We start from the raw sequence: 26,736 nt of genomic DNA on the forward strand, positions 1-26,736 counted from the left end.
GGTTTTATAGGCTATTACTTATGAAGGATTCAAATATTCTCCAACCTTCATAATTTCTAACCAGCCATTTAATAATAAGTATTCTGTTTTCTCTCTACAAACTGACTCTTTCGCTGATTTTTCTTTCTCATATAATTATGTGAATCCAAGTCATCCAAGCTTAAAATCACTCTATAAACATGATTTTTTTTTCTATCTTAAAAAGATCATTCTGGTAGTAGAAGAAAGTATGAGTTTGAAAGTAATCATCTAAAAAATATGGAGAATAAGGATAGTGCTGCACCAATCCAGATAATAGAGCTGGAGTTTATAGAAGGCTATAGCTATTTGGTTGATGAGAGAATGTTGAGACATAGGATAGTTACATTTCTGACTTGAATATATTGGTTAGTATTGAAAGTATTAACTATCAAATGTACCTCAAGGTATAGAAAATGTTTGATAAAGACAATAGTAAGATTAAGTTTTGTTAAGATTCTGATACCCCTGGTTTATCCAAGGGAGTTAGTCACTCTAGAGTTGAATAGTTAGAACAGGCATTCCAATATACAGAGTATAACAGATAATACAGAGGTAGATGAAATTGTCCAATCATAGGACCCAAAGAGATACAAAAATAGGAAGCTACTAAAAGGAACTAAATATTGCCAGAGTTCTAGGCTTGCAGAGGGTGTGCAAGCATGCCCCCACAAATGCATATGACCAGTTGTCCCAACAAATAATGGTCAAGCAGCTTTGTCAAACTGTGACCTATTGATTATTAACTAAGGATGTCACCAGCAGCCTTCTCAAGGATAATGAAATTGCCACTGGCTGTAGTTATTTCTGACTACTCACACATTTATCTATGAGACCCATTATTCTTGAAATCAAAGGTGACTGGAGAGAAAGTGACTCAGGGAAAGGGATGATTCAAAAAGGCAAAGTGAATTTAGTTTGCTTAGGTTAAGACAATTGCTGGCTACTTCCAAGCATGTTCTGGTACTCTTAAACAGAACGTAGTGAAAGCTGGCAGGTGGCTGGAGATGTAGATAACTTGGAAGAATACAAAACCAACATCTGCAAAGCTTGTGATTCAATCCCTAGTACTATATATGTACTAGGTAGTATACAAATATTTTTGATCCTAGCACTCAGAAGGTAGAGGCAGAAAGATTGTAAGATCAAGCTTATTCTTAGCTACATAGAAAATTGAGACTTGTCTAGCCTGTTTGAAACTGTCTAGGAAAATGAAAAGAAAAAGTTACTGGATGGTAAACTGTTCATTATGTTATATTTACAACTCTCAAAGATATCTTAGCTACTTTTCTTACCATAGTGTTTTCAGCTTTGTAGGGAGATAATTACCAGATTAATACAAAACTGCCCTAAGTTATTACTGTATTTACAAGAGGAGTTGATTAGGAATCCTTTTCACAGATTAAAGTAGCAAGAAGACAGAACAAAATTAGGACATACAAGCCAAGCCTTTGTGCCTTTGAAGACCCAGAGTGCACCTCTATCCACAAAAAGAGTCAAGGCTTTTATCCATAGTTATTTCTAAGGCCATCTTACAGTGTTCAAGATAGAGTTTAGGGAAGAAGAGACAATGAATCGCCATTGGTAAAAAACGATCCAGATTTGCAGGTTGAGAGTTGAGAGAAAGCATGCCAGGAGACATTTGTGTGGTCTCCAAGTTTAGAAGAAGTTTGGTCCTTGAAATATTCCCAGAAATATGGTTTAAAACTTTTAAGTATGTCTGATAAACTAAACTTCAAATAGATAATATTTCTTCATATAGTTTTACACTATATTATTCCTTTTCAAGTCTTTTGTCATTTGTTTGTGTTGTACATGTCCAGGTGTATTCATAAGCAGTTGGAGCTCAAAGGGTAAAGTCAGGTGTTTACCTTATTCTCTCTACCTTATTTTTGGATTGGGAGTTCTCACTAATCTGGAGCTTGCCAGTTCTTCCAAAAAGACTTTTAAGTTGCTTCTGTTGATATTTAGTCTGAAATTCTGTCTAGGCCAAGGAGTGAACTCTCTTATTTACCAGTTTTTGTTTTACAAACCTTGCTACTTAATTTAAAACCATTGGTTTGGTCCGTGGTATTGTAATGCTAAATACTGGCCTGGTTGCCTCAGGCAGGAGGAGATCCTCACTTACACCAAGTAATGCTATGTAACCTTGCTCTGGAAGTTATCCCTGCTTGGTCAATAAAGAAGGCTACAGTCTGTAATTGGGCAGAACTGAAATAGGTATGGTTTTGGTTCCTGGGCTTGGGGTCAGAGATAGGAGAAAATCATGAGAGGAAAAAAAGATGGTGGAAATACTTTTGGGTAAATGAATCATGAGACCATGGCCATGAGGGCTATCCAATTGGAGTAAGAGTTGCCCAGGAGGAACATGGCAAATTGTAACTCAGGGTTATTAGTTGGGAAGTAGACATAATAGCTTAGAGCTTAGATGTCTGCCCAGCTCTAGTGCTTTGAAGGCTTATCCTAAATATAAAATATGTGTCTTTTATCTGGTACTGAATTATCTAAGGCAGGGTAGAAACTCCTGATAAAATACTTAACACAACATGCTTCATATGAATTTGGTTTAGCCATCAGTGAATTAACTATGTTTCTATTGAACTGTAGAATTAAAACATAAATTTCAAGGCTGTAGAACAAAATATTAAATATTAACACAGTGGTTCTGCAATTAAAAGCAAGCCCTATGGATTGTTCTGTCTTCATTTTGCATCATGGAGACTACAGGCATGTACCAACTCAAACTTAACCCCCTCAATCCTCCAGTTTTTTATGTTGATGCTGAATAGGTTCTGGCAAGCACTTTACAGACTGCGCCATCTTCCTAGCTTCTAATGTGATAATTTTTACTATGATTGTTTTTTTTCTGAAAAACTTTTTTTTTTTTTTGCTGTGTATATAAGGCATATTGATTATTAAAGAATGGCATTTTGCTATGTTATCAAAAATGTTTTTTTTAATTGTCAAGTAAAACTTTTCTTGTAAGTTGACATTTAAGTGGAATCTCTTCTGAAGCAATTATTATTGTTATTGATGGTGGTGGACTTGTTTTTGCACTGCTGGGGACTGAACTCAAGGCACTGTGTACCTTAGGCAAACATTCTGTGACTAAGATCTAGTGTAGCTCTCCAAAGTGATTACTAACAATCACTTTACAGTTCCTCTTTAGAGTCTATTAACAGTGGGAAATATGTGTAAAATTTTAACTTCCTTCAAGTTTAGTTATTATGGTTACATTTCAAAATCCTCTATCAAGAATATGTTAGGTACATTTGCATTTCATTTAGTGATTAAAGGCCCTAATATAGAAATCTGTACACAGAAATCATATGTTTGTTGTTTTCTAAGCTTTGATGTGTGATTTATCTTCCAGCAGAAAAATGCTGGGTGTAGTGCTTTCATCCCAGTTACAGTCATCGGTCTGGTAATCCTAAGAGTCAATCTACACAAAACAAGAAGCTTCTATCAAACTCCTGGCAGGTTTAGTTCAAATTAAAATGCATGTTCAACTGTAGAGATTGTCAAGTGTGGAAATAATATTTGTCCAGCTGGACAGCTTTCTTTTGTAGTTGCTAAATGAAAGTTGAGATTCTGTCTGCTTCTTGAAAGCTTCTGTGTCATGAGCGTAATTTCGACGGTTTATGGTTTGACAGGGATTATTAAAATCAGATGAAGTGAAGGGAAGCAAGTGCGAGAGGGCGAAATTGACATTGACACTCTCTATTATTTGCAGCTTGCATCATGATGACTTTGTTGATATGATATAGTCACTGTTGGGATATGTTGCGCAGCCAATAACGTAAAAAGCAAGTTTAGTGAAGAATTTTAGATTTAACATGAAGACATCCAACACTTATTTTCACTGATTGCTTTTTAAATAGACTTTCAAGTTGCTTCTTATGAATTTGTTATAACCATCAGTGAGTCATCCTTCCACTGAACTATACATTTAAAAGTATTCTGCCAAGACTGTGTAACAGGATATTAATATTGAAGCAGACTACATAATTAAAATCATAGAATTTTTAAATCAAACAAGTCCTTAAAGTTATTTCTTTCTAATTTTTTTTTTTTTTTACTTATGGAAACAGAAGAAGAGTTTGGAGATATTACATTTAATTTTGTTTGAGAGCTTAAGTGTTAAATTCTGACTTTTCACTATAGGTATATTTAAAAAAATAATGTTTAAAAATGTCTAAACCTATCTAAATACTTAATTCACAATTATAGATAGCCTATTTCTGTTAAAACACAATATATAAATTTGTCACTATAGTTATATGTTCCCTTTAAGAGATACCTACGTGATAGGGCAAATATTTTTTATAGCTATAATTTTCTACTCAAAGCATCCTTAGTGAAGGTGGTCTAAGCTAGGAGACTGTTTTAAGGTATCAATCCAAGAGAGTTATGGTAGAAAAAAATACAAATATATATCAAAACAGAGAGACTAATCGTTCTGTGTGTTGTTTAGAACCCTCAGGGTAGTGAAATTACCAGATAAAATTATAAAATAAGAATCCAATTGCCCATAAGCAAAGTAGACTCTAATTAGGTGTCCTGCAATTCAGTTAAGTTTATTTTAACATAGACTGCCTGGAGTTCAGCCTGTCCCTTTAAGACTTCCCTTAGTTCATGTTATTTGGAGGAAACATAGTCTCAAGCCAATTTTCTGGTCCTCTGGCTCTTACAATCTTTCTGGCTCTCCTTCATGATATTCTCTGAACTTTCAGGTGCAGGATTTGTATTGTTATAGACACAGCAAGTGGGGCTGAGTACACTATGAACAGTTTCCTTTGTCTTTTAACCAATAATGGTTTTCTATAATGATCTACATCTGTTGCAGAGAAGTTTCTTTGATGACAAGTAATACCTACACTTATCTGTGGGTAAATATATAAAATGTAGTTAGGAATAATGCTGGTTTAATAAATTGGTTGAAATACGTTCTTCTTTAAAATTGGTAACCTCACTAGTGCCAAGTAAGTGTATGATTTCCAGTACCAGACATGATCTTGTCTATTTACTGAGACAATTAGATAGCTGTTGGGTTTTACAAAGTTATGAATACCATTGTTGAACCTGTAGGGATATCTTGCTATGTGGGTCTTTTCTTTTTTTAAGTTTGTATGTTTTTAAGTTTGATACCTTAGACAGAGCAGGCTTCCAGGTCAGATCCAGTGCAGACCCTCTAGTTCTGTCTTCAAAGTGTGTGGTGTTTCCAGCAATAGTGAATTTCCTTCAACATCTGGAAAATGTTGGGCAATGGCAATTAGCCTATATTATTTTGGGAGTTTCTTGGATTTCTGTTGCAAGCCCAGTATGTTATCTGTCACGAGCAGGTTGTGATAAGGTTTTAGGGTCCCAGCAGGGAAAGGAGGGACAGGTCCTCTCCACTCAGGAATCCTATACAGGATTGACTGTGTGATTGTCAGTTCCATGAGAGGGGAGAGAATGTGCCAGAGATGGAAGTTTGATATTTAATTGTTCTTTAATAATGCACAGCAAACAATATATTATCACCAATGCCAAAGCTATTGTAACAACGAGGTATTGCCACATTTCCTATGAATTACCCCTATCAATATCAGTACAATAAACACAAGTAATAAGTTGCTAATTACCAAAGAAATAAGCATAGGAATAAGTACATCATTATTCATGAATTATATGACCTGAGTCCTTATGACTGCAGTTTCCAGGAGCTTAGATCCAGAGAGTGCTTGACCACAAAGATAGGAGCATTCTGTGGCTTCCAGCAGCTCAGGTCCAGAGAGTGCTTGACCACGAAGATAGGGGCGTTGGCCTCTCCGCTGCTGCTTTGATGATCGGGTGCAGCGGAATGTTTGGTCTCTCTGCTGCAGAGGAAGCCTGAACAGAGGATCACGCCAGCCAATTATGGCTACCAGTGTGATGAAGTGCTCCGGCCGGGGCTCCTCTTCTATGCTTGAATTGGGGTTACTGCCAACGTGTGTCAGATAACCAGATGCTTCTGGTTATCTCTGGGCTATGACTTCATTGCAGGTGAACCTTTGATTATCATAGTACTTTAAAACATGTCCAAACTTGTTTTCTGGAATTGTCCAGACTTGTTTTATTTCCTATTACAAAAATGGAAATTATTTTGTAATAGGAAATTTTGTAATAGGAAATTACAAAATATTTTGTAATATTTCCTATTTTGTAATAGGAAATTACAAAAATTTCCTATTACAAAAAAAAAAAAAAAAAAAAAAAAAAAAAAAAAAAAAGGACCTGCTCCTTACAACTTCCCTGTCCAATAACTTGGGAGGGAGCTTCTCAGACCTGGTTCTGGAGTTTTTGTTTTTTAAAGAAAATAGCTCTTGAAGGGAATCATTATCAGCACAAGTGACATAACTACTTAAATTATGTATGTGTATGTATACACATACCCATTTTAATTTAACAGTATGGCTGCCTAAACAAGACCTTAATAAGTACAACACCAATAAACATGCTAAAATGAATGGGAGAAATCTCAGAAGGACCTACCCCTAAATACAGTACTACAGTCAATAAAGAAAACACAGTCTTCTACAGGAATGAGCCCTTTAATTAGTTTAACTGCTACTAATTGGTCAGCTCTGAAATCATATTCATCTAAGTATACTAAATAGAGTGAATATGTTGTCCTTATATTTATGCATATATAAATAAATGTGTGTGTGTTTGTGTGTGTATATTACAGCAACAAAAAATGGTCAGCAATTTGGGAGAAGTCTCATGGGGGTGGTTGGATAAAGAAAAGCAGAGGAGGGATGTGTTGCAATTATATTTTTGTTTTGTTTTAAAGATTTATTTATTTTATGCATATGAGTATACCATTGCTCTCTTCAGACACACCAGAAGAGGGCATCAGACCCCATTACAGATGGTTCTGAGCCACCATGTGGTTGCTGGGAATTGAACACAGGACCTCTGGAAGAGCAGTCAGTGTTCTTAACCGCTGAGCCATCTCTCTAGCCCTGCAATTATATTTTAACTTACAAAAAAATACTTCCCTCATTTCAGATTTACCTGTAGGTAGTCTTTTCAAGTAGCCTATCCCTCTGCACAGCTGAGGTGGTTTGAATACGCTTAGTCCCATGGGAAGTCGCATTCTTAGGATGCCTTGTAGAGAGAACATCTTGTGTATTGTATAGATGTATCATTTGTCAATTAAAAACCTATGGCGTATGGCTTAGGTAGAAAATAGAAGGTGGGACATCGGGAGGGAATGAATTTGGGGAGGGAAGGAGGGCTGGAGATTCACTGGGAAGATGTGATGAGTAGCACTCATTGTATCTGAGCATAAGTAACCAGCTATGTGGCAGAATCTGCGCCAGAATAAATGGATTATTTTAAGTTATATCTAGTCAGAGAAGAGCCTAGCTATATGGCCAAGGTTCTTGTAAATATATTTTGAGTATGAGTCTTATTTCTGTGAGCATGAAACCAGGAGGAAGAACTATATTTTCTAAAACAAGGTGTGGCATTATTGGAGGTGGAGTGGCCCTGTTAGAGGAAGCATGTCACTGTAGGGGTGAGCTTTGAGGATCCTGTGCTCAGGCTCTACCTAGTGTTGATGAGATCATCCTCCTGGCTGCCTTCAGATCAAGATGTAGCTCCTTCTCCAGTACCAAGTCTGCCTAGATTCTGCCATTTTTCCCACTGTGATGATAATGGACTGAACCTCTGAAACTGTAAGCCAGCCCTAATTAACTTTCTTTAAAGAGTTACTTTAGTCATTGTGTCTCTTATGGCAATGGAAACTCTTACTAAGACAACATCCAAATTCAAATGTTCTTATAATGTTCCTTCAGACTGGGTAAAAATTGTCTATAAATCACCAATGGTAGGGTATGTCTATGATACTATTCTGGAGAGATGTGATTGAATATGGAAAACCCAACTCAAGTGTTCAGGTACCATCTATGAATGGGAGCTCCAGACTGAATAAAACTAGAGATAGAGAACTGAGAACCAGTGTCATCTCTTTCTGCTTTCCAGGTATGAATGCAATGTCATGCTACTTCATGCTCCAGCCTCTATACTTTCCTCACCATGTTGGACCGTATTCCCTCAAACCAAAGTAAAGATTCCCTTCCCCTAAGTTGTGTTTACAGGATAATTTGTTGTATCATCGAGAAAAGTAACTAACGATCCAAAAGGCGACAACACTGGTATGGGCTATGAAAAGAGTATAACCATAATAATGTAAGGATGGGGATTGTGTCACAGTTTCTATGTATTTTCTAGGTGTGCTACCTTCTCAAGACATGGATATCTTATTCACCTTGACAGCTCCCTGAACATCTATGCCATTATATAGGAGTGGTTGATTAAATACTTGGCTGTGGGTGACTGAACTCAATTTAAGGTACATTTATCTGCCTTGGAGACTGAAGAGAATAGGAGGAAATGGGAACTAGAAGTAACAACCTACTTGTTCCACTGATGGATAGGCCCCATTCAGAAAACTACTCCAGGTCTATCAAGAGTCACCTTTTTGGAAGAAATTCAGTCATGAATAACAAAAGAAATTTGGAAGATCCTCACAATATTTGAGCTCTATGCCAGAAAGAAAAAGGAGAAAAAAACCCAAATAATTATGTTTTCTATCCAGAGGTATGAATCAGTGATGCCAGATGTGAAGTCCTCCCCTCCTTTGCAGCATGAAACAGCAGCTGTTTTTTCAATCACTGGAAAGAAAATAAGGGATTAAGTAATGTAGCCTTTGTTCCATCTCTGCAGGAACTGCTCAGCTCCAGTTTTCAGTCCTTTCAGCCTGATAGGTAAAGTTGCAGGAAAAAAAGGGACACTTTCAAAAGTGATTGAGGTGACCTATGAAGATGGTTCGCTACTCTCTTGACCCAGAAAATCCCACAAAATCATGCAAATCAAGAGTTTCAAACCTTCATGTTCACTTTAAGAACACGCGGGAAACTGCCCAGACCATCAAGAGTATGCATATTCACAAAGCCACCAAGTATCTGAAGGATGTCATTTTAAAAAAGCTGTGTGCCATTCCAGCAATATACTGGTAGAGAGGATATATGCACCCAGGTCAAACAGTGGGGCTGGACACAGGGATGGTGGCCCAAAAAGAATGCTGAATTTTTGCTGCACATGCTTAAAAATGCAGAGAGTAGTGCTGAGCTTAAGGGTTAAGATGTATATTCTCTAGTCATTGAACATATTCAGGTGAACAAGGATGTGCCAACAAACTCACATTGCTCATGGCTGGATTAGCCCATACATGACCTACTTCCGCCACATTGAGATTATCTTCATTGAGAAGGAACAAATTGTTCCAAAGCTAGAAGAGGAGGTTGCACAGAAGGAAAAGATATTCCAGAAGAAACTGAAGAGACAAAAGCTCATGGCACATGAATAACTTCAGCATAAAATAGATGCAGGTAAAAGAAAGAAAGAACAAATGAAAGTGATTTTTGCATTTATTTCTAAGTTCTAAATTGTTTCCTATGAAAGCTCTCTAAGAAAAAAGGAAAAGGGGGATAAGGGAATCTAAGAAAAGCAGGATAAAGAGTGCTAAAAAAAGAGAGACTGCTCTCCTCCCTTTGTCCTCAGCACTTATACATGTGTCACAATGCATGATCACTGGGCAAAGGTCATCACAAGTTTACACATAAATTCAAATTATAAATCAAATAAGTTTACAACAGAGAATGTTCATATACATCTTTATTATGAGTAATTATCTGGCTAAACACTCATCACCTGTCACCAGTTCTGTTCATGGATAGCTGACATTTAGAGGAATTTTTTTATTGTTTCATAATTTTTTATTTTAAATTTGCTATTGTATAGTATAATGAATTTATCATATATAATAAAATGCATCATAAATAATACATTTATGATAGTTCTAAGCTGGGGAAAGCTGTCAAATGGGAGTGGCAAAAAAGAAACACCTAGGAGATAAATAATTATTTAAAACTCTTGAGTCTATACAGAAGATCGTTAGAGCATTGTTGTCACTTCTCTATCCGGCCAGCAGACAGGAAGGACAACGCAACGACGACACAACTCGGAGTTCTTCTCAACGCAGTTTTATTCAGGATCCTTAACCATTCTCTCTTTATGGAAGCCCTTTTCTTATCTCTCTTTCTCTGGATGCCCTTCAGTCTTCTCCTCTCTCTGGATGCCTTTCTGATCTCTCCTCTCTCTGGATGCCTTTCTCCTATCTCTCTGGATGCCCTACTCCTATCTCTCTGGGTGGTCTTCTGTTATCTCTCTGGGTGGTCCTACTCTCCTCTCTTTCAGAGGCTCTTCTCCTATCTCTCTAGATGGTCTTCTGTTATCTCTCTCAACAGCCATCTGTTTTATACCCCTGCCTGTCCCAATCAGCACCTGCCACGTGGGCATGCCTCATTGGTGCACCTCAAGCAGCCAGTCTTGTGGCTCAGTTAGGGAAAAATGCACAGTGTGCAAACTGCCAAGAAACAGAGTTCCAGCAAACCTGCTCCTTGCTAAAGCTCACCCGCTCCTCACACATTGTTTCAGTCTTTAAAGTAGTCTGGATCCCAGGGCCTTCACTTCTTATGACCTTGTACTTTGCATGAACTTTTCTGTGCCTCATTTTTCACATCTTTAATCTCAGAATTATAATAATATTTAACCTTTGAAGTTATGCTAAAATTCAATGAGTTCATCTATATGAAATACTTAGAACAATTCCAGACCCATACTTGAGCTATGAGTATAAGAATACTTTGTGAATAATTGAAAAATTAAAAAATAGCCACACCAAAATAAAAACCTGTCCCAGGTTTATGCATGATAACCTGGCCAAAGTGTATTTTTTTTTATTTTATTTTATTTTATCTGTCTAGCAACTCAACTGAGCCAGTAAAAGAAAAAATGATATGCAGAAAAGTAGGTCAAAGATATACAATGGTTTCTGCAGATATGATGCTAGGAGGTGGTCTCTTTTTGTAGATAAATCTCCCAAAAGTCAGTTGACTTCAAATACGTTTTATTGAGTGGGACATCTGCCGAGTCAGAGTAACTCTGACTCAGCCTGCTGTACAGAGTATTGGTGAAAGTCTGCCTTGCCCCTCACAACTCTTCTTCACCATCATTAGTTTTAAGCCATAGTTCTAGTACTGATTTTTCTGGCTAGGAAAGGAAAAGGACTATTCAAAATGGCTATCAGGGCACAGTAGGAAATTCCTGAAGCTTCAGCTCATCAAGGTAAGGCAAGAAGGTCACAAGAGCCCAGCAGTTCTAGGTCTGCTTGAACCAATGAGTGAGACCTGTCTCATAGAAAGAAAAAAAAAGGAAGAAAGGAAGAAGGGAAGGAAGGAGGGGGAGGAAAGAAAGAAAGAAAATAAGAAACAAGAAAAGAAAGAAAGAAAGAAAGAAAGAAAGAAAGAAAGAAAGAAGAAAAGAAAGAGAGAGGAGCTGGAGAGATGGCTCAGTGGTTAAGAGCACTGACTGCTCTTCCAGAGGTCCTGAGTTCAATTCCCAGCAACCATATGGTGGCTCACAACCATCTGTAATAAGATCCAATTTCCTCTTCTGGTGTGTTTGAAGAGAATGACAGTGTACTCACATACATAATATAAATACATAAATCTTTTAAAAAAAAAGAGAGAGAGAGGGAAGAAAGGAGGGAGGAAAGAAGGAAGGAAGGAAGGAAGGAAGGAAGGAAAGAAGGAAGGAAGGAAGAACTCAAGGGAAAATGCTATTAAAGAACTACTATTAAAGAACTAAGCAGCCGGGTTTATTGAAAGAATTGATTTGGGATATTTAAAAATGTATACTTTCTCCAAATACTAGCAGAATACAGTTAATTTTTACCTAGAAGCCTTACAGTCTACAAAATTTATGTATGTCATTTTAGAAGAAAGAACATGAACACTTTCCCTTTCCAGAGATGAGTGACTCACAAAGTCACATGGAAATGGGCTGAACCAGGATTCAATCAAATGATGGTGGTTTAATTCCAACTTAGTATAATGCAGCATGTGAAACTCCTTTAGCTATCTATGGAACAGTTATTTTCAGTTAATCATTGTACATTACCCTGCATGTTCCTTACAATCTTTATTCTGCTTTGCACATGGCTGCTGACGTGGTAGACATGGTAGACATGGTAGACATGGTAGACATGGTAGACATGGTAGACATGGTAGGATTTTATGTCAGTCATGTACTGTGGGCACATTTGTTTGGCAGACTGATCCCGGATTTGTGAATTTTCTCACTGCTTTTCCACAGAGGGAAAGTTACAAGGCTGCTGTGCTTCCTTCTCAGTTTCAGCCTGGATCTGTCCAGTGCTCGCTTTTCTGTCTTCTTCCCACCTATAACCTCTACTGATTTGTCTTAAAATATTAGCTGTGTGCTAATATTTTAAAAAACAGAAAAGAAATGTAAAATGGGAATTCTTATCATCCTGTGTGTTAAAAGAAAAAAAAACTGTAGCCCAGAGGGGTAGTTATTATTCTAAAATACAGTAAAGGGCAAGTGAGATTCACCATTACTATGTGAACCTTTTCTAGATTGTGTATGGCTTGGCCCACTGTTTTATTACAGCACATTCTGACTGTTGATAATGCACTCAGATTTTCTCATAGTCACTGGGAAGCTGCTAAAATGCTTCCAGAGCTAAAACGTGATCTGCAGATATTCGTCTTAGTTATGTCTTCAAGCACAATTCTAACAGTCTTAAAAAGCAACAATTAATATTGACTGACTGCTATTCTTGTTTGATATAATAAGCACTACTATTTTAAATTAATGGAAAAAAGATCATGCCAAATGAAAATTTAAAATCGGTATTATAGAATGTCATTGCAAAGTGTGTATATGTTGAAAAGTCATGCTTTCCATTTTGGATTCATCACTGACCAGCATAAGATGTTTCATTCCTTGTTATATCAAAGTACTGGCCTTTCAATAACAAGCCAATAAGAATAGGCACAGAAACATGAATATGATATGGTATATTATGAACACAGATAAAAACCTACATCATATCCTATAACTTCATTCCTATCCACTTTTTCTCCTAAGTCTTAAAGTGTTGTGGAAGGTGTTCAACATACAATATAAACCTGTATGAAAAGTCATGAATAAATTCATCAGAAAATAGTAATTTTATAAATGAAGACAATGGTTTTTCATTTTGGAATAAAGATTTTCATTTGGAATAACTTTTAAGATTAATGTTTTTCTTTATATAAAAAAGAATCCTTACGCTAACCAAATAATCTGTGACTACATGACTGGAGATTTCGACTTTCAAATGCAAGATGACCTCCCTTTTAGAATTAAGTCCTTCCTTAAAATATTTGGTTCCACTTGTTGTGAAGAGTCAGTATTTTCATAGCACGAATGTATCACAGTAAAATTTTTATAAAAGTATTCTGGCTTTATATGATTGTATATTCCACCTCTCAGAATGCTAGAATTCTTCAGGAGGAATGCAAGACCAACCTGAACTCCATAGCATATTCCAAGGAACCTGTGCTACAGTGCAAGTGCCTCTAAAGGGAACAAAACCAATCTGCTGTTAATCTATCAAAAGAATACAAATTTATTTAATCATTTTTAGGCTTCCATTATTAAATGTACCACATAAGATATTATAATCAACATGTCTGTATGATGTTAAAAACCATATTTGCCAACATTCAAAAAATATTTTATTATTTTATGTGTTGAGCCTGAATGTATGCCCTGTCTCCTTGTTGCCTACAGGAGCCAGAAAAGGTGTGGGGTTTCTTAGGATTTATGAGTGGTTGAGAGCCACCATATGGGTGCTGGGAATCAAATTTGGATACTCTTGATTAGAGCCTGTGCTCTAAGCTGATGAGTCTAAACATTTAAAAGGAATATACCTAAATACATAGAAAATATTATTTTCTCATAATATTTAATAGACTACAGATAAGTTTAACTTCTTTGTAGAATTATTAATTCCACAATCATTAACCTATCTGCTCATTTGTTTTTTTTGAAACATCTTGATTTAAACTGAAAATTGTCTATTTCTATTCTTAATCTATACTGATGTCAGAAGTCTGAGTCCTCTTTTTTTTTTTAAGAAGGATCTTGTTTTTGGTTTTTGTTGTGTGGTTAGCAGGTTGTCTTGTCTTGAATAACTAAGTCTTTAACTGCAGTGACTCTTAGAGCACAGCTGGGGAGCAGAGCTGGACAGGAATGGAAGCTGTATGAGCATGTAAGAGTAAGAGAGTGATGCTCAAAATTAGACTGTATTAGTCTTTATTACATATGTAAATATATTTTAACCTAAAATAGGTTTTAGACTCTTTACATCCTATAAATACAACATAGATTAATGTTAATAGCTTTATATAACAAAGAAATAAACAAAACATTAGATCTGTATAACATGAATGCTCACTATATGTTTTGACTATAGCATCAATTTTGGTAAGGTGTTATAATTAGCACTTATGACTTCATATTATTTAATTTTAAATTTACCTTTCCATCATAAACATTTCAAAGTATATGTCAAAGAAGAGCTTAGTTTATTACTACTTAACCCAGTGCTCTTTAAAAAGACTACACTGGTTTTGTTTTCTTTTGTAGTTCCGAGGACACTTTTTTCCTATCTATATTTACATCCATTATTGTACTTACAACTTTCAATATACTGATGTCATATAACTGTCAATCCTTCTCTTGCACCGTCTTCTCCTCTTGCTGGTCCCCTACCCTTTCCTTCCCAAATAAAAATTCAAGTCAGCAATTCTATAGGTTTTTTTTTTAATTTTTGTTTTTACTTTTGTTTGGTGTGTGTGTGTGTGTCACATATGAATATGAAATCAAAGTCAGCTTATAGGAGTTGTCCCTTTTCCTTCACCACATGGATCCTGAAATGAAGCAAAGGTCAGCAGACTAGGCTCTCTGCATGCATTTTCTTACTGAGACAGCTTTTTGTCTCGTAAACATCAATTTATAAAACAAAAAATTGTAGCACAGTATTATTTAAAAATTTGGTGATTTGTATATGCTAAGGAAGAACGGTAGGAAAGTATTAATTTTTTTTCTTTTTTTGTAATAAACTACTTAGTTTCTCTAACAGGAGAAAACTTCGAACACACAGAAGAACGACTACAGTCGATAACATACAGTAGTCTCAAATCTGAGCTGAAGTATTTCAGGGAGTGCTCATTTTCCTGGGTGCTATGGTGGCATGCATGGTGTAAAGAGAACTGTAGTGTGTTCAAACCCAGAGTCAGTGCAGCACAGCAAATGCTGCCAGAAAGATCCTGGCTACTTTAGACATTTGGTTTTACATTCCTGCTTGGTCACTTCACGTTTAGAGTTCTCTTACTACCACCAGGTTTTCAAGACTCACTGCATTCAGCTGTATGGCTTGCAGTTCAAGATGCTGAGATTTGAAAAAAAAAAAAAAAAACTACATAAGAGGGAAGTATTGAAATTAACCAGAAGAACTGCCCTGATAGAAGGCAAACTTTATGATCTCCATGTGTTCGTCAACTTTCAATGGCTATGATAGAGTTCTTGGTTAGACAGTTTATAAGGAACACTTACTTTAGCCTATAGTTTTATAGGGTTTATTTTTTTACCTGGCCCTAGTGATTTGGGTCCTGAAGCAAGGCAGACCATCATGGAGGGTACCATGTCAGTGAAGCAAAGCCATCCACTGAATGGTATCTGGGAAGCAGTGATAAAGCAGCATATGTGTGCCTGGAGAATGACATTTAAGATCTAAATCATAATATCACCTGTAGTAAAGAGACTCCTGCAGTGAGCTGCACAGCTACGGTGCAGCACTTCTTCGCCATGTTGCTTCCAAGTTGGGTCATGTGACTAGTTTTCATCAGAGAAATCTGAGCAGATGTGATTAAATAATTTTTTGAGCAGAGTACTTGAGAAATCAATTTGTCATTCTCTCCTCTTGCTTCTTCCACAGCTTCTTGAGTTTTTTTTCTTTTAGACATGGGCCTATTCTTTAGAAATCTGCAGCGGTATTTCCAATTAAAATAGTCCACAGTTTATTCCAGCTCTGTGACATTTAACCTAACCCATGCTAATATTTACTTGACCTAAAGCACTTTTTTATAATATAATCTTTTTTTTTTTTTTTTTTTTTTTTTTTTTTTTTTTTTTTTTTGGTTTTTTGAGGCAGGGTTTCTCTGTATAGCCGTATAGCCCTGGCTGTCCTGGAACTCACTCTGTAGACCAGGCTGGCCTCAAACTCAGAAATCCGCCTGCCTCTGCCTCCCAAGTGTGTGCGCCACCACCGCCAGGCCTTATAATATAATCTTTTGTGAAATATATACCTTTATGTTTTAAAATTAAAATTATTTTTCTTGCTAAAATGAACATTTCTTAAGTGGAAGGACAGTAACATGACCCAGCTGCATTTCAGCCCCTTATCACACTGCATATCACCTATCAAACATTTGATGGATGCATGAAGAATGTGTGAGTGCTTAAAATGTTGATAGTCAGAACATGTGGTTTTTCCATACAATATATCCTGATTACAGTTTTCTTTACCCAGCTCATTCCAGATCCTCGCCAACTCCCCGCCCTTGCAAATCCACTCTCTTTGTCTCAAATTAACAAACAAGCAAGCATCTAAAAAAATAAAATTAAGCTAAAATAAAATGAAAAAAAAAAACAAATAGGACAAAACAAACACACAAACAAAAGAGCCCCCCCCCAAAAAAAAAACACAAGAAGCACAGACAGATGTAGATACACCCATATTTGCACACAGAAACATCACATAAAAACACAAAACCAGAAACCACAATATATAAGCAAAAGGCATGTAAGCTTAAAAAAAAATTACCCAGACAAAGCATTATGAGGAGAGAAAAAAAAAAAAAAAAAAAAAAACCACTCCTAACATACGATTGAGTTTCGTTTCTGTTGACTACTGCTGGGCATGGGCCTACCCTTAAGTATGGTTTATATACCTAATAAGACTGTTGGAGAACACTAATTTTTCCTTTGTAAGTGGATCAATGCTAGGTAGGAGGGCTGCTGGAAAATTACATTTGTTTTTCTACGTAGAGGTAAAGGTAAGCCCAAGGTAGATAAAGCCTTGAAAGGTGGTTGTGCAGCTCCCAGGTCTGTGGTGACCAGGATGGGCGCGTGGTGCGCGTGGTTGCAGCTACGCAACCCTTCTTGCGTGGTTATTCTAGCTGTGGTTAATTATACTGTTATACTGAGGAAAGCAATAGGATATTTATACTGTCTGTGGCTTGATGCATTTTTCAACTTTCAAGTCACAAACAAGTTTGAAAAATTATGACATTTAAGTAATAAAACTTAATGAGCTTTATACTACCCTAATTCTCAAACTCCTTTATTTCACTGAGTCTGCAAATTGAAATCATTGGTTTTCATGCAGTATCAACTTGAGGGCATGTGTCCATTCCTGCATCCTATTCCTAATTTTGTCATCACTTGTTTTTCTTCTTGTTTCACAGAATGGATGAATTACAGAAATATTCCCATAACTCATTTGACCTGCAATGTCTGTTAAATTCATTTCCTGGAGATTTGGAGTTTAAGCAGATCTTCAGTGACATTGGAGAACAGATGGAGCAGAATGCTGCAAGGTAACTATTGCTAGTGTTTAAGTTAGGGTGTTTTCAAGGTAACTATGGCAATTGTTTAAGTTAAAGTGTTTCCAAGGTAACTATGGCTATTGTTTAAGTTAAATTGTTTCAAAGGAAATGCCTGCTACTGTTTAAGGTAAGGTGTTTCCATGTTTTTTTCACACAAACTATCTAGTGCGGGTTTAGGACTATCTTTTATATAGCCATGTTTTTCTTACTACTAACTTCTTAAAAGATATTGATTAGACTCTATTCTCAAAATTGAACACAATTGTCTTTATCTGGTCATTATTCTTGTGCACCTAAGCTTTTCATTTCTACTATATTTGCTGGCCATAAAGCCCCAGAATCTATTTATCTACTCCCCACATCCTAAACTCTAGGATTACAGATAAATTTGACATTTTTGCTGTAGTCTGAACACAGGTACTGTGAGAATAAATTGTAAAAATGAAATTTTAGGTCTCAACATGAAAGATTCTTGGGCTCAGAGTTTCAATTTACACTCAAGTGTTAGCTGCCCCTGGGGTGCATCCCAGGGACTTGAATAAACATTTCAAAAGAACAAAAAACCCAAGATAGAGGCAATAAAACACCTGGGTAAACAGTCACTTAAAAGAATTCTCCTGGAGCAAGATACAGTTGTAAATTGGGAGTGAGATACAGATGTAAATAAGGACAGAGACTGGAAAGGAAACCAAGCTTAAGAAGGATGTAAAATCAGCCTTTATAGTTATTGATTAAGAGGTGAAACTGCCTTTATGAGCCTTGTGAATATTGGTAGATAAATGACCCCAGCTCTGATTCAGGACTCTCTCTTTTGTCTGCATACAAGAGAGTCCTGGTGCACCAGTATCAATAAACCTCATGTTATGACAAGAGTCCTGCCTGTGGGTTCTCTGCGGGAGCGAGTCCCTTGGTTTTGGATACTTAGAGTCCAACAGTACTTTCTGAGCCATCTCCTCAAGCACCTGATTACCTTTAAGAAGTTATAAAATATAAGCACTACTAGGTGAATTCCAGTTATTACTTTGTTATTAATTCTTTTTAAACATTTCAGTATCACAGATTTATTTTTTTTTTCTGGGATGGGAGGTGGTGACAGTGTTTTGAGGCAGGGTTTTTCTGTGTAGTTCTGGCTGTTCTACTCACTCTGTAGACCAGGCTGGATTTGAACTCAGAGATCTGCTTGCCACTGCCTTTCAAGTGCTGAGATTAAACGCTTGATCCATCATGCTTGGCTCCAGATTTTCATTAGTATATTTCAAAATTAGAATCTTGACTTGTATGATAAGGGCAAAATTTAAATATTAAATATTAAAATTGAATATAAAGTGTCAGAATAAAATGATGGTGTGAGCTCACAATTGCTGAAAACAAGGCCTAAAAATTGTCAATTATTTTGGAGCAAGGAATATACATATCTCTAATCCCAGAACGATGGAGGGAGAGGCAGGAGAATAGCAGTAAGTCTAGGGACTACATAGTGAGATCCTGATACAAAACAAGGTTAGAAATATATACTTACAATTAACTTCTAAGTCCAATGCTTTAAGAAAAAGGAAAGAAAAGGGAAATCTTTTTCTTTAATTTCATGTGTAAAGTTAAACTTAGGTATATATATATATATATATATATATATAGTTAAGTATATATATTTATTATAAAGTAACTTATAAGAATGTAATGTAATTGTATTTATGTAACATTTGTTATCTATTATATGATATATTTTTCAACCTAAGAAAATTAAAAGAACATTAAATAAAATAGATTAACAAGTTATTTATGTAAATTTCAGAGCTAGTTATAATTTTAACTTCGGCCCTATCAAAACAAAATTTTGAATGATGTTTTTGTTATGTATTACTTCATTACTTGCTAAATCTCTATTTAGTTTCCTTCTCCCACTTGATCAGTAAAATCATATTTAAGAATATCATAATGATTAAACTTTTGCATTCATAAATTATTATTCAGGTTGAAATTTGTTGTTGATTTTATGAGAAAGTATAGTATGGAATACAATTCTTACATTATATCTTTTTTTGCCCATATATTAAAAATGAACCTATAACCTCAAGTGACCATTGATCTTCACCAGGGATAAAAGAAGGAGGTAACTCTATGTGCTGCATTCTACATTTAGAATCACGTCTATTTTTCATCAAATTCAATTATGTTTTTATTATGCTCTAGAGAATAAACATAATAGTATAGAGTACATATATTTTCAAAAATAAAATACTGAATAATAACTATGATGCACAAGAGTGTAAATCATTTATGCACTCCTGTATTGCCTCCTAACAGAATAGCTTTTAGAAAATTGTATGTCATGACAAATCTTTTTGCTGCACTTGCACGTCAGTAGTGAATTACCTACCCTTGGCATTTGGTATTTTAACAGTTGTGTTTATCTCCTGATGGTGCACAGTGAATGAGTAATGAGCACCTGTATGATGTGGGTTTCCCAAATTACTTTTAGAAGAAAAGAGACATTAGTAACTCCCTCTTAAATACATTATTTTTTTCTTATACTTAAATTTCCCGAGCTGTATTTCTTACAGTGACCCTGACAACTTAAGTGTGAGTTCCTTTTCCCTCTTCCTAATGTCATCAAGTTTTATGAGCCACAGAGTCTTTCACCTTCCCACAGCAGTGATTCACCAGAATGGACCTGTGTGCCCAGGTCACTGACCTGTCACCTGTCAAGAGAACCAAGCGTTCTCTCTGGTCATACTCACATGAACTTCTTCATTTCCACTCGAGCTAAGCTGTGTGTCTTGTACTTTTGAGGAGAGAAGTCAGAGGCAATGAGTTACTTACTTTAAACACAAAAGTGTCAATAAACTGTTGTAGATGAATACTGGGATTTGTACCCACAGTGAAATAAAAAGTTTGCATAAAGCCTTTGAAACGGTTTTTGAACTGACTTCAACTTACTAGTTTATTAGATATGAAGGTACAGAAGCTCTTTTGGACTTATAGTATGGCATTAATGATTTCTGTCCCACTTAAACACATACTGTTATATTTTAAAATCTTATTTTATTCTTTTGTTTTTAAATTATACTTGTTTGTAGTTCATAAATCCAATTTTGCTGACACTGATATAAATGTCTACTCTTTTCATGTCTGGAAATCACCACTGTGAACTGGGAAAGTCCAAGAGGTGGGAGATATGATGGGATAAGGCTGTTTGGAGCCAGCATTGTATAAATGTATCACATAATTTAACATAAGAAGGTAGAGATCCCATAAACCCACTTATATTCCACATTGCTAATATTTTCACTTGTAAATTTTTCATTTGAGTTTCTGACATGTTAGTTTACAGGTCTACAGAGAGGAAGTAACCAAAAGAAATCTTTAAATCATCTACAAACCTTGGGCTTCTCATGAAAAAGCCATTAATCTGATGATGTGCACACACATGCAATTTGCATGTTTTGTCGCCATGACAAATTACTTGATATGAAATCATTTCGAAAAATACTGTTGTTATTATAATTCTGCCAGCAATTTCTTGTTAATATTAAGAAGATAAAATTAGTATTTCCTCTTCTTTTTAACTGCCTATGTTTGCAGTCTGGTTTGGACTTCATTCTCTGTATGATAGAATCCCTGTCAATCTCCCAGCATACAAAGCAAGACCAGGCTGCAGGAAGAGAAAACAGAAAGGTCCACAACTGTGATTCTCACTAAGACTTGTCAGACCTCACAGAGCCACAGTGTCCTCTCTTTTGAGCAGGCGCATTCCAACACTCCTCTCCTGACACAGGTGCTAGGCCCAAACAACAAGGTCACCTAAACTTTCTCTGACTAAATTCATAGTTTCTACTTTTTAATTTTTTGCCAATTATCCTAGTGTTGCCTAGTGTGTGTGTGTGGGGGGGGGGGGGGGCGGGTCATGAAAGGGGAACCTGGTTAGGAAAGAAAGGGTAAAAGCATTGCAATTTTTAATTTAAAATGTATTAAAATACATTATATATAAAATATATAATAAAAGTAAATAAACAAAATTTTCTTTGAGTTTGCTGCATGCCTTCTATAGCATTTATGAACATAAAAGTTTAAAAAATATCCTAACATTCTCTGCTAATTGGCATCACCTGCAAAACTATGTTTCTCTGATGAGTTAGCAGGTACATTAAATTATGAGTATAACAATCAGTCATTAAAGTCAATTTAGTACTATGGCTGCTTAACCGAGCTGCAGCTGTAGGTTCTCCTGTAGAGCCTATGGCCCACAGGATCTTGATCCCAAGGATACTGAAGCTATGGGTTTTATCTTAAGGAGAGTGGGCCTTAATCCTAACAGCAAGTGGTGGTTACTCCCATGACATCCTTGCCACCATTGTACCACACTTCTTAACAACTTATCTCTTGCCAGGATTGTGATTGGGTAATATTGATGATTACTTTTGTCCTCGCTAACATGCATAGCACCTTCCAACACTGTGGAAGCTATCCAGGTGGGTTTATTTCTCAGGAAACAATGTTTTCTGGGTACAGGAGGCCTGTTGCACACATAAACTCACAGTGGTTATGACAACCTACATAAGCCAGATACAATCTCAGTATAGAACATTTGGAGGAGGTAGGAACAAAGTTTCCTCTCTTTCTAGAAAGCTATTGGCAATTGGTGGCTACTAAAAAGTGAGAGCCAGATTTCTTTAAGGGTTCTGGTCGGTTGACCATACTCTAGTGAAGTATATGAACAACACAAAATGTGCTTTATATGTTTAAAACAACAACAACAAAACCACATACACACAGGGGCCTTGTAGGTTGACAACACTCCAGTGAAGTATATCAACAACACAAAATGTGCTTTGTGTGTATGTTTCTGTGTGTGTGTGTGTGTGTGTTTGTGTGTGTGTTTTAAAGAGGACACAAAGTTGGGTGAGTGGAGAGGGTGGGATTATATATGATTAAAACACGTTGTACAAAAATCTCAAATAACTAATAAAACAGAAAAATATTCTAAAAATAAATTATGTATACATGTATTTTAGCCGTATGTCTAAAAGGTTCTTTTTGTAAGTTTTACTTTTCTTTTTTCTTTTTTAATGATTTTATAAGTTGATTGAAAAGATTGGATTTTAAATGATATAGGAACCATTACAAGAGCTCAGGCTTAGGTTTTAAGAATTTATGTTGTAATTTCTTTCTCATACTTGAGTATTCTTTTATGTAATATCTTTTACCAGGACAAGCTATTTCAATACTACTTATAGGCATGCTCCGGGGCTCCTTTCTCCCTGCATCCTTTGCACAGTGTACACACTACTTACCAAGTTTTACTGGAGTAGAGTTACTTACTAACAGGTTGTCTATCTAGCTAAACAGAATTTCTTTAGACACGAAATGGTGTTATACTATATGTATCTCTAGAATATATTACAGTCCCTACCATATATATTTAGCATTCAGTTTTAGTCTACTAGATACAATACCTCCATTAATTAAGCTGTTTTTTACAATTAAGGAACCTACAAGTGAATGTTGAATGAAATACCTCAAAAGTTCTTTTAACCCCCAATATTTAATTAAGGCTGGCTTACAGGTTCAGAGGTTCAGTCCATTATCATCAAGGCAGGGGCATGGCAGTGTCCAGGCAGGCATGGTGCAGGAGAAGCTGGGAGTTCTACATCTTCATCTGAAGGCTGCTAGTGGAAGACTGACTTCCAGGCAGCTAAGACAAAGGTCTAAAAATACATGTCTATGCTGACACATCTACTCCAACAAGGACACACCTCTTAATGGCACCACATCTTGGGCCAAGCATACATAAACCATCACAAGTTCCAAGAGATCTGATGTCTTCTACCTTCCACAGATTCACAGATGTGTGTTGTTCACAAAGTCATGTAGTCTTACATATATTAAATAAATTAAAAAGAAACATTTTGAAAAGCATTTTGGTGTTGCATCATTAAAGTGGTTCATGAATTCATTTATGAACAGCTCTCAGAAATATGCCCACTTGTATACATTAATAACAAGGATATTAAATCATGGCATTAAAGCACAAGATTCAGCTTTATTAAGAAAGTGTTGAAAAGGTGTCTTGATAAAATGGCTCAACAGGCAATAGCTCTTCCTTTGTAAGTCTGATGACCTCTGTTCTATGTACAGAACCTACAGTGGAAGAAGATTCCTAAAAATTGTGTTTGACTTTCGCATGTATTCTGAGACATATATAAACTGGCATACACACATGTACACACACACACCATAGTAATAAATAAATTGATAAAAATGAAATGTTGAAACATGAAGACACATGGTGTACTGTTATAAATACTTCCTCAGTATCCAGTGTGAAATATAAGATGTTATCAGTGCAGCCCATTAACATGCTCCAGGTTATCTCCTCCCTTCCTTTCCCTGCTGGAGTGAGGATTGGGGAACCATTTCGGTATTTTTCCCCACAAATCCAGTTCCCGTGTTTGCAGCCCCAGAACAATATGGCGTTGTATGAAACACTTTCCAGTTATTACACAAACATTGCCATACTGGGTCTTTTCACATGTTTCTCCTCCTCAGGATCATGTTTGTTACATTTTTCCTATTGGTAAGTGGAATTCTATTTTAAATTTATGACCATTCCTCACTTAATCATCCTATAGTTGGCATTTTATTTTTCTTGTGACATTAATATTACAGAACATTGGCTCATTTATGGATGCAAGTCTAATAACTTTTAGACTCTTCAAATTTTGTACTAATGTTTGAGTCCTAGCAATCAGTGTGCTTATTGTATTGTATTGTATGACTATTGAATTATCTTGGTAATGTTCTTATAGCAGACTATGCTACTAAAGGAAATTTGAAGTAATCTGTACTTAGAAAATGTTTAATTCAAAATAACAAAATATGTTAAAGAAAACGTAGACTAATATCTATTACTATGCATAATTGAAAGTATTTGAAATATAGTCTTTTAAAATACTATCTTTAAAGTTAAATTTTTTGTCTAAATTTGACCTAAATTAAAGATAATGATTTGTTAGGTTACATAATCGACTAGCAGCGTAAATCTTGAAAATAGCCTTTTATATAATAATTTGACATGAAATCAAATAATTGAGTTTTTAAAACAAGACGCATGGTCTGTGAATGACAGATTCACAAGATATTTTATAGGTGACTGAAAGAAAAATCAAGTGAAAGGAAGTATAGCTTAGCTCTGTGCACCTAGGGAGGGTCTTTGAAATGTAACTGTTTAATCCCTTTATCAGTGTATGGACAAATTATTAAAATATCCAGTACCCTGGAGGCTTTACACTGCTTAGAAACCAGTTCCTGGCCTCTGCCCAGATTCAGATATTGGAGATAAGCTGAGAGGTGGAGTGCTGACAAAAGCAGAGCAGCTGCAGGTTCTCCAGTATACTGCTGGGCTGTGTACTGAGTGTGGCATGTGTGGGTGCTAGAGAATAATCATTTGGATGAGGGTATCTGGAGTTGGAGCGTATGCCTCAGACACTGTGGTTTTCAGTCCACAGAAATGCTGGCCAGAATAAAAGGCAGGCCACTCTCTTGTCAGATCTAGAACTGGTATTTATGAGTAAGACCATTCCACCAGGAAAGTCTGAGGCTGTGACTAGAGGAGGTATTGTTTTTCTTTTAAGTTCTTTGTTTTCATGAAAGACCTCTTTGATTTTCAGAATTTTATTTTTTTCAAGGTGACTTCATTTAAATTTACTCATGTCCAGAAGTCTTCTGAAAAGCTTTGCTCTGACTTTTACTGTGTATTTTTATGGGCAGCCCACACCTCATAAAGTTAGAGACTTTTAAAATTGATTTTAATAAACAGAGCTTGGCTTCTATTCTAAATCCTCCATGGTTCTATCATGGGGAAACTGTAATTAGTAAAAATTGTGCTTTTAAAATAGTAACTTTGTCTTTTCCTATTTTTCCTTGATAGTACTAAATGAAAATCGCACAACTGTCAGACTTGGGTCAGTTCAGTGTTAAAGGCTTCTGTTTCTATAATCATTCATATTCTAGATATGCCACCATTATGAGAAAGTCATATGTCATATCCATGTGGCAACAGATGGCACTCTGCCTGAACTCACCATTTCGCCCCACAGAAAATTTATAAGCAAAGAATTATATGTAGAAATTAGAATTTTTAAAACTTTTTTGGAAATAAGGCAACTGATCTTTGAGCTATATAAACTTAGAAAATAAAGAAAAATAAGATTTAAACTTCATCTAACCACCACACATGTATCATTACTATTACATTTATTTTTATTTTCTTCCAGCCTTTTTGTGTGTATTTTTAAATATATTTTAGCTTTAGAATGATGAATGTCATGGAAGTGTCTAACTGCACTAATGTTGTGTATATGACCTTATAAATTACATGCTCTCTGTGACTGCTTCTTGACTTTTTATTTCTCCATTGATGGAAGTCTTCCATGTGTCACATGTGCCTTTTGGCATAGAATATATGGTTCTGATTTCCACAGTCATCAAGTATATGCTCTGTTTTGTATCTACTATCCAGAGTTCTATTATAGACTACGTTTATGCCTCAGATATATTTTAATGCAAGGGAACTTCTATTGCATCTCAAAGTAGTTAGATATTTAATATTTCTCCAATTGCAGTATTTCTATAAAAATATTGAACTCCGGTTCCAACTATGAATTACAATGAATAACACATTTCTTGCTACTTTAATATCACATGAGTATTATATGACGTTATCGATTTAGATTATATACAATCACATAACATGTAAACCTTTCAGAATATATAATATTGTAAGATGATATTGCTTACATTCTACCAAAAACAATTATTTTTCTTTTTTGTAGTATAGAACATTGCATTAAAGAAATACAGTCTGAAGTGAACAATCTCTGTCCAGGTGTGCAGCTGCAATCAACAAGTGACTGCTTCAAATGGCTGACTAGCTACAATTACAATTTATCTCAGTCACCATCCATTCCCCATGGAGATTTGATAAACTTCCTCAAAACAATGGTAAAAATTATTAGTTTTATGATAGAGTGGGCAGCCGGGAACACAACTGGATGAGTTACTATATGTGAATATTTATTGTGTTGGTAACGTCAGCATGTCCTATGTAGGG

At 35.8% G+C, this 26,736-nt stretch overlaps 1 protein-coding gene across 7 annotated transcripts in view; it reads left to right on the forward strand.

The window, feature by feature from the left end:
- Kiaa0825 (KIAA0825 ortholog) overlaps positions 1 to 26,736 on the forward strand; it is a 393,509-nt gene that overhangs the window by 27,315 nt on the left and 339,458 nt on the right. For 4 of the 7 annotated variants that reach the window (XM_076927051.1, XM_076927050.1, XM_076927055.1 and 1 more), the window contains 2 exons: positions 17,487 to 17,618; positions 26,459 to 26,627. In XM_076927051.1, the coding sequence (XP_076783166.1) occupies positions 17,488 to 17,618; positions 26,459 to 26,627 (300 nt within the window). In that variant the 5' untranslated portion in view covers position 17,487. Of the gene's footprint in view, positions 1 to 9,318; positions 9,438 to 17,483; positions 17,619 to 26,458; positions 26,628 to 26,736 lie in introns of those variants that run through there. The other 3 variants (XM_076927052.1, XM_076927053.1, XM_076927056.1) reach the window with 3 other exon arrangements.

This window comes from Arvicanthis niloticus, chromosome 29 (assembly GCF_011762505.2).
Source record: "Arvicanthis niloticus isolate mArvNil1 chromosome 29, mArvNil1.pat.X, whole genome shotgun sequence".
Taxonomy (NCBI): Eukaryota; Metazoa; Chordata; class Mammalia; order Rodentia; family Muridae; genus Arvicanthis; species Arvicanthis niloticus.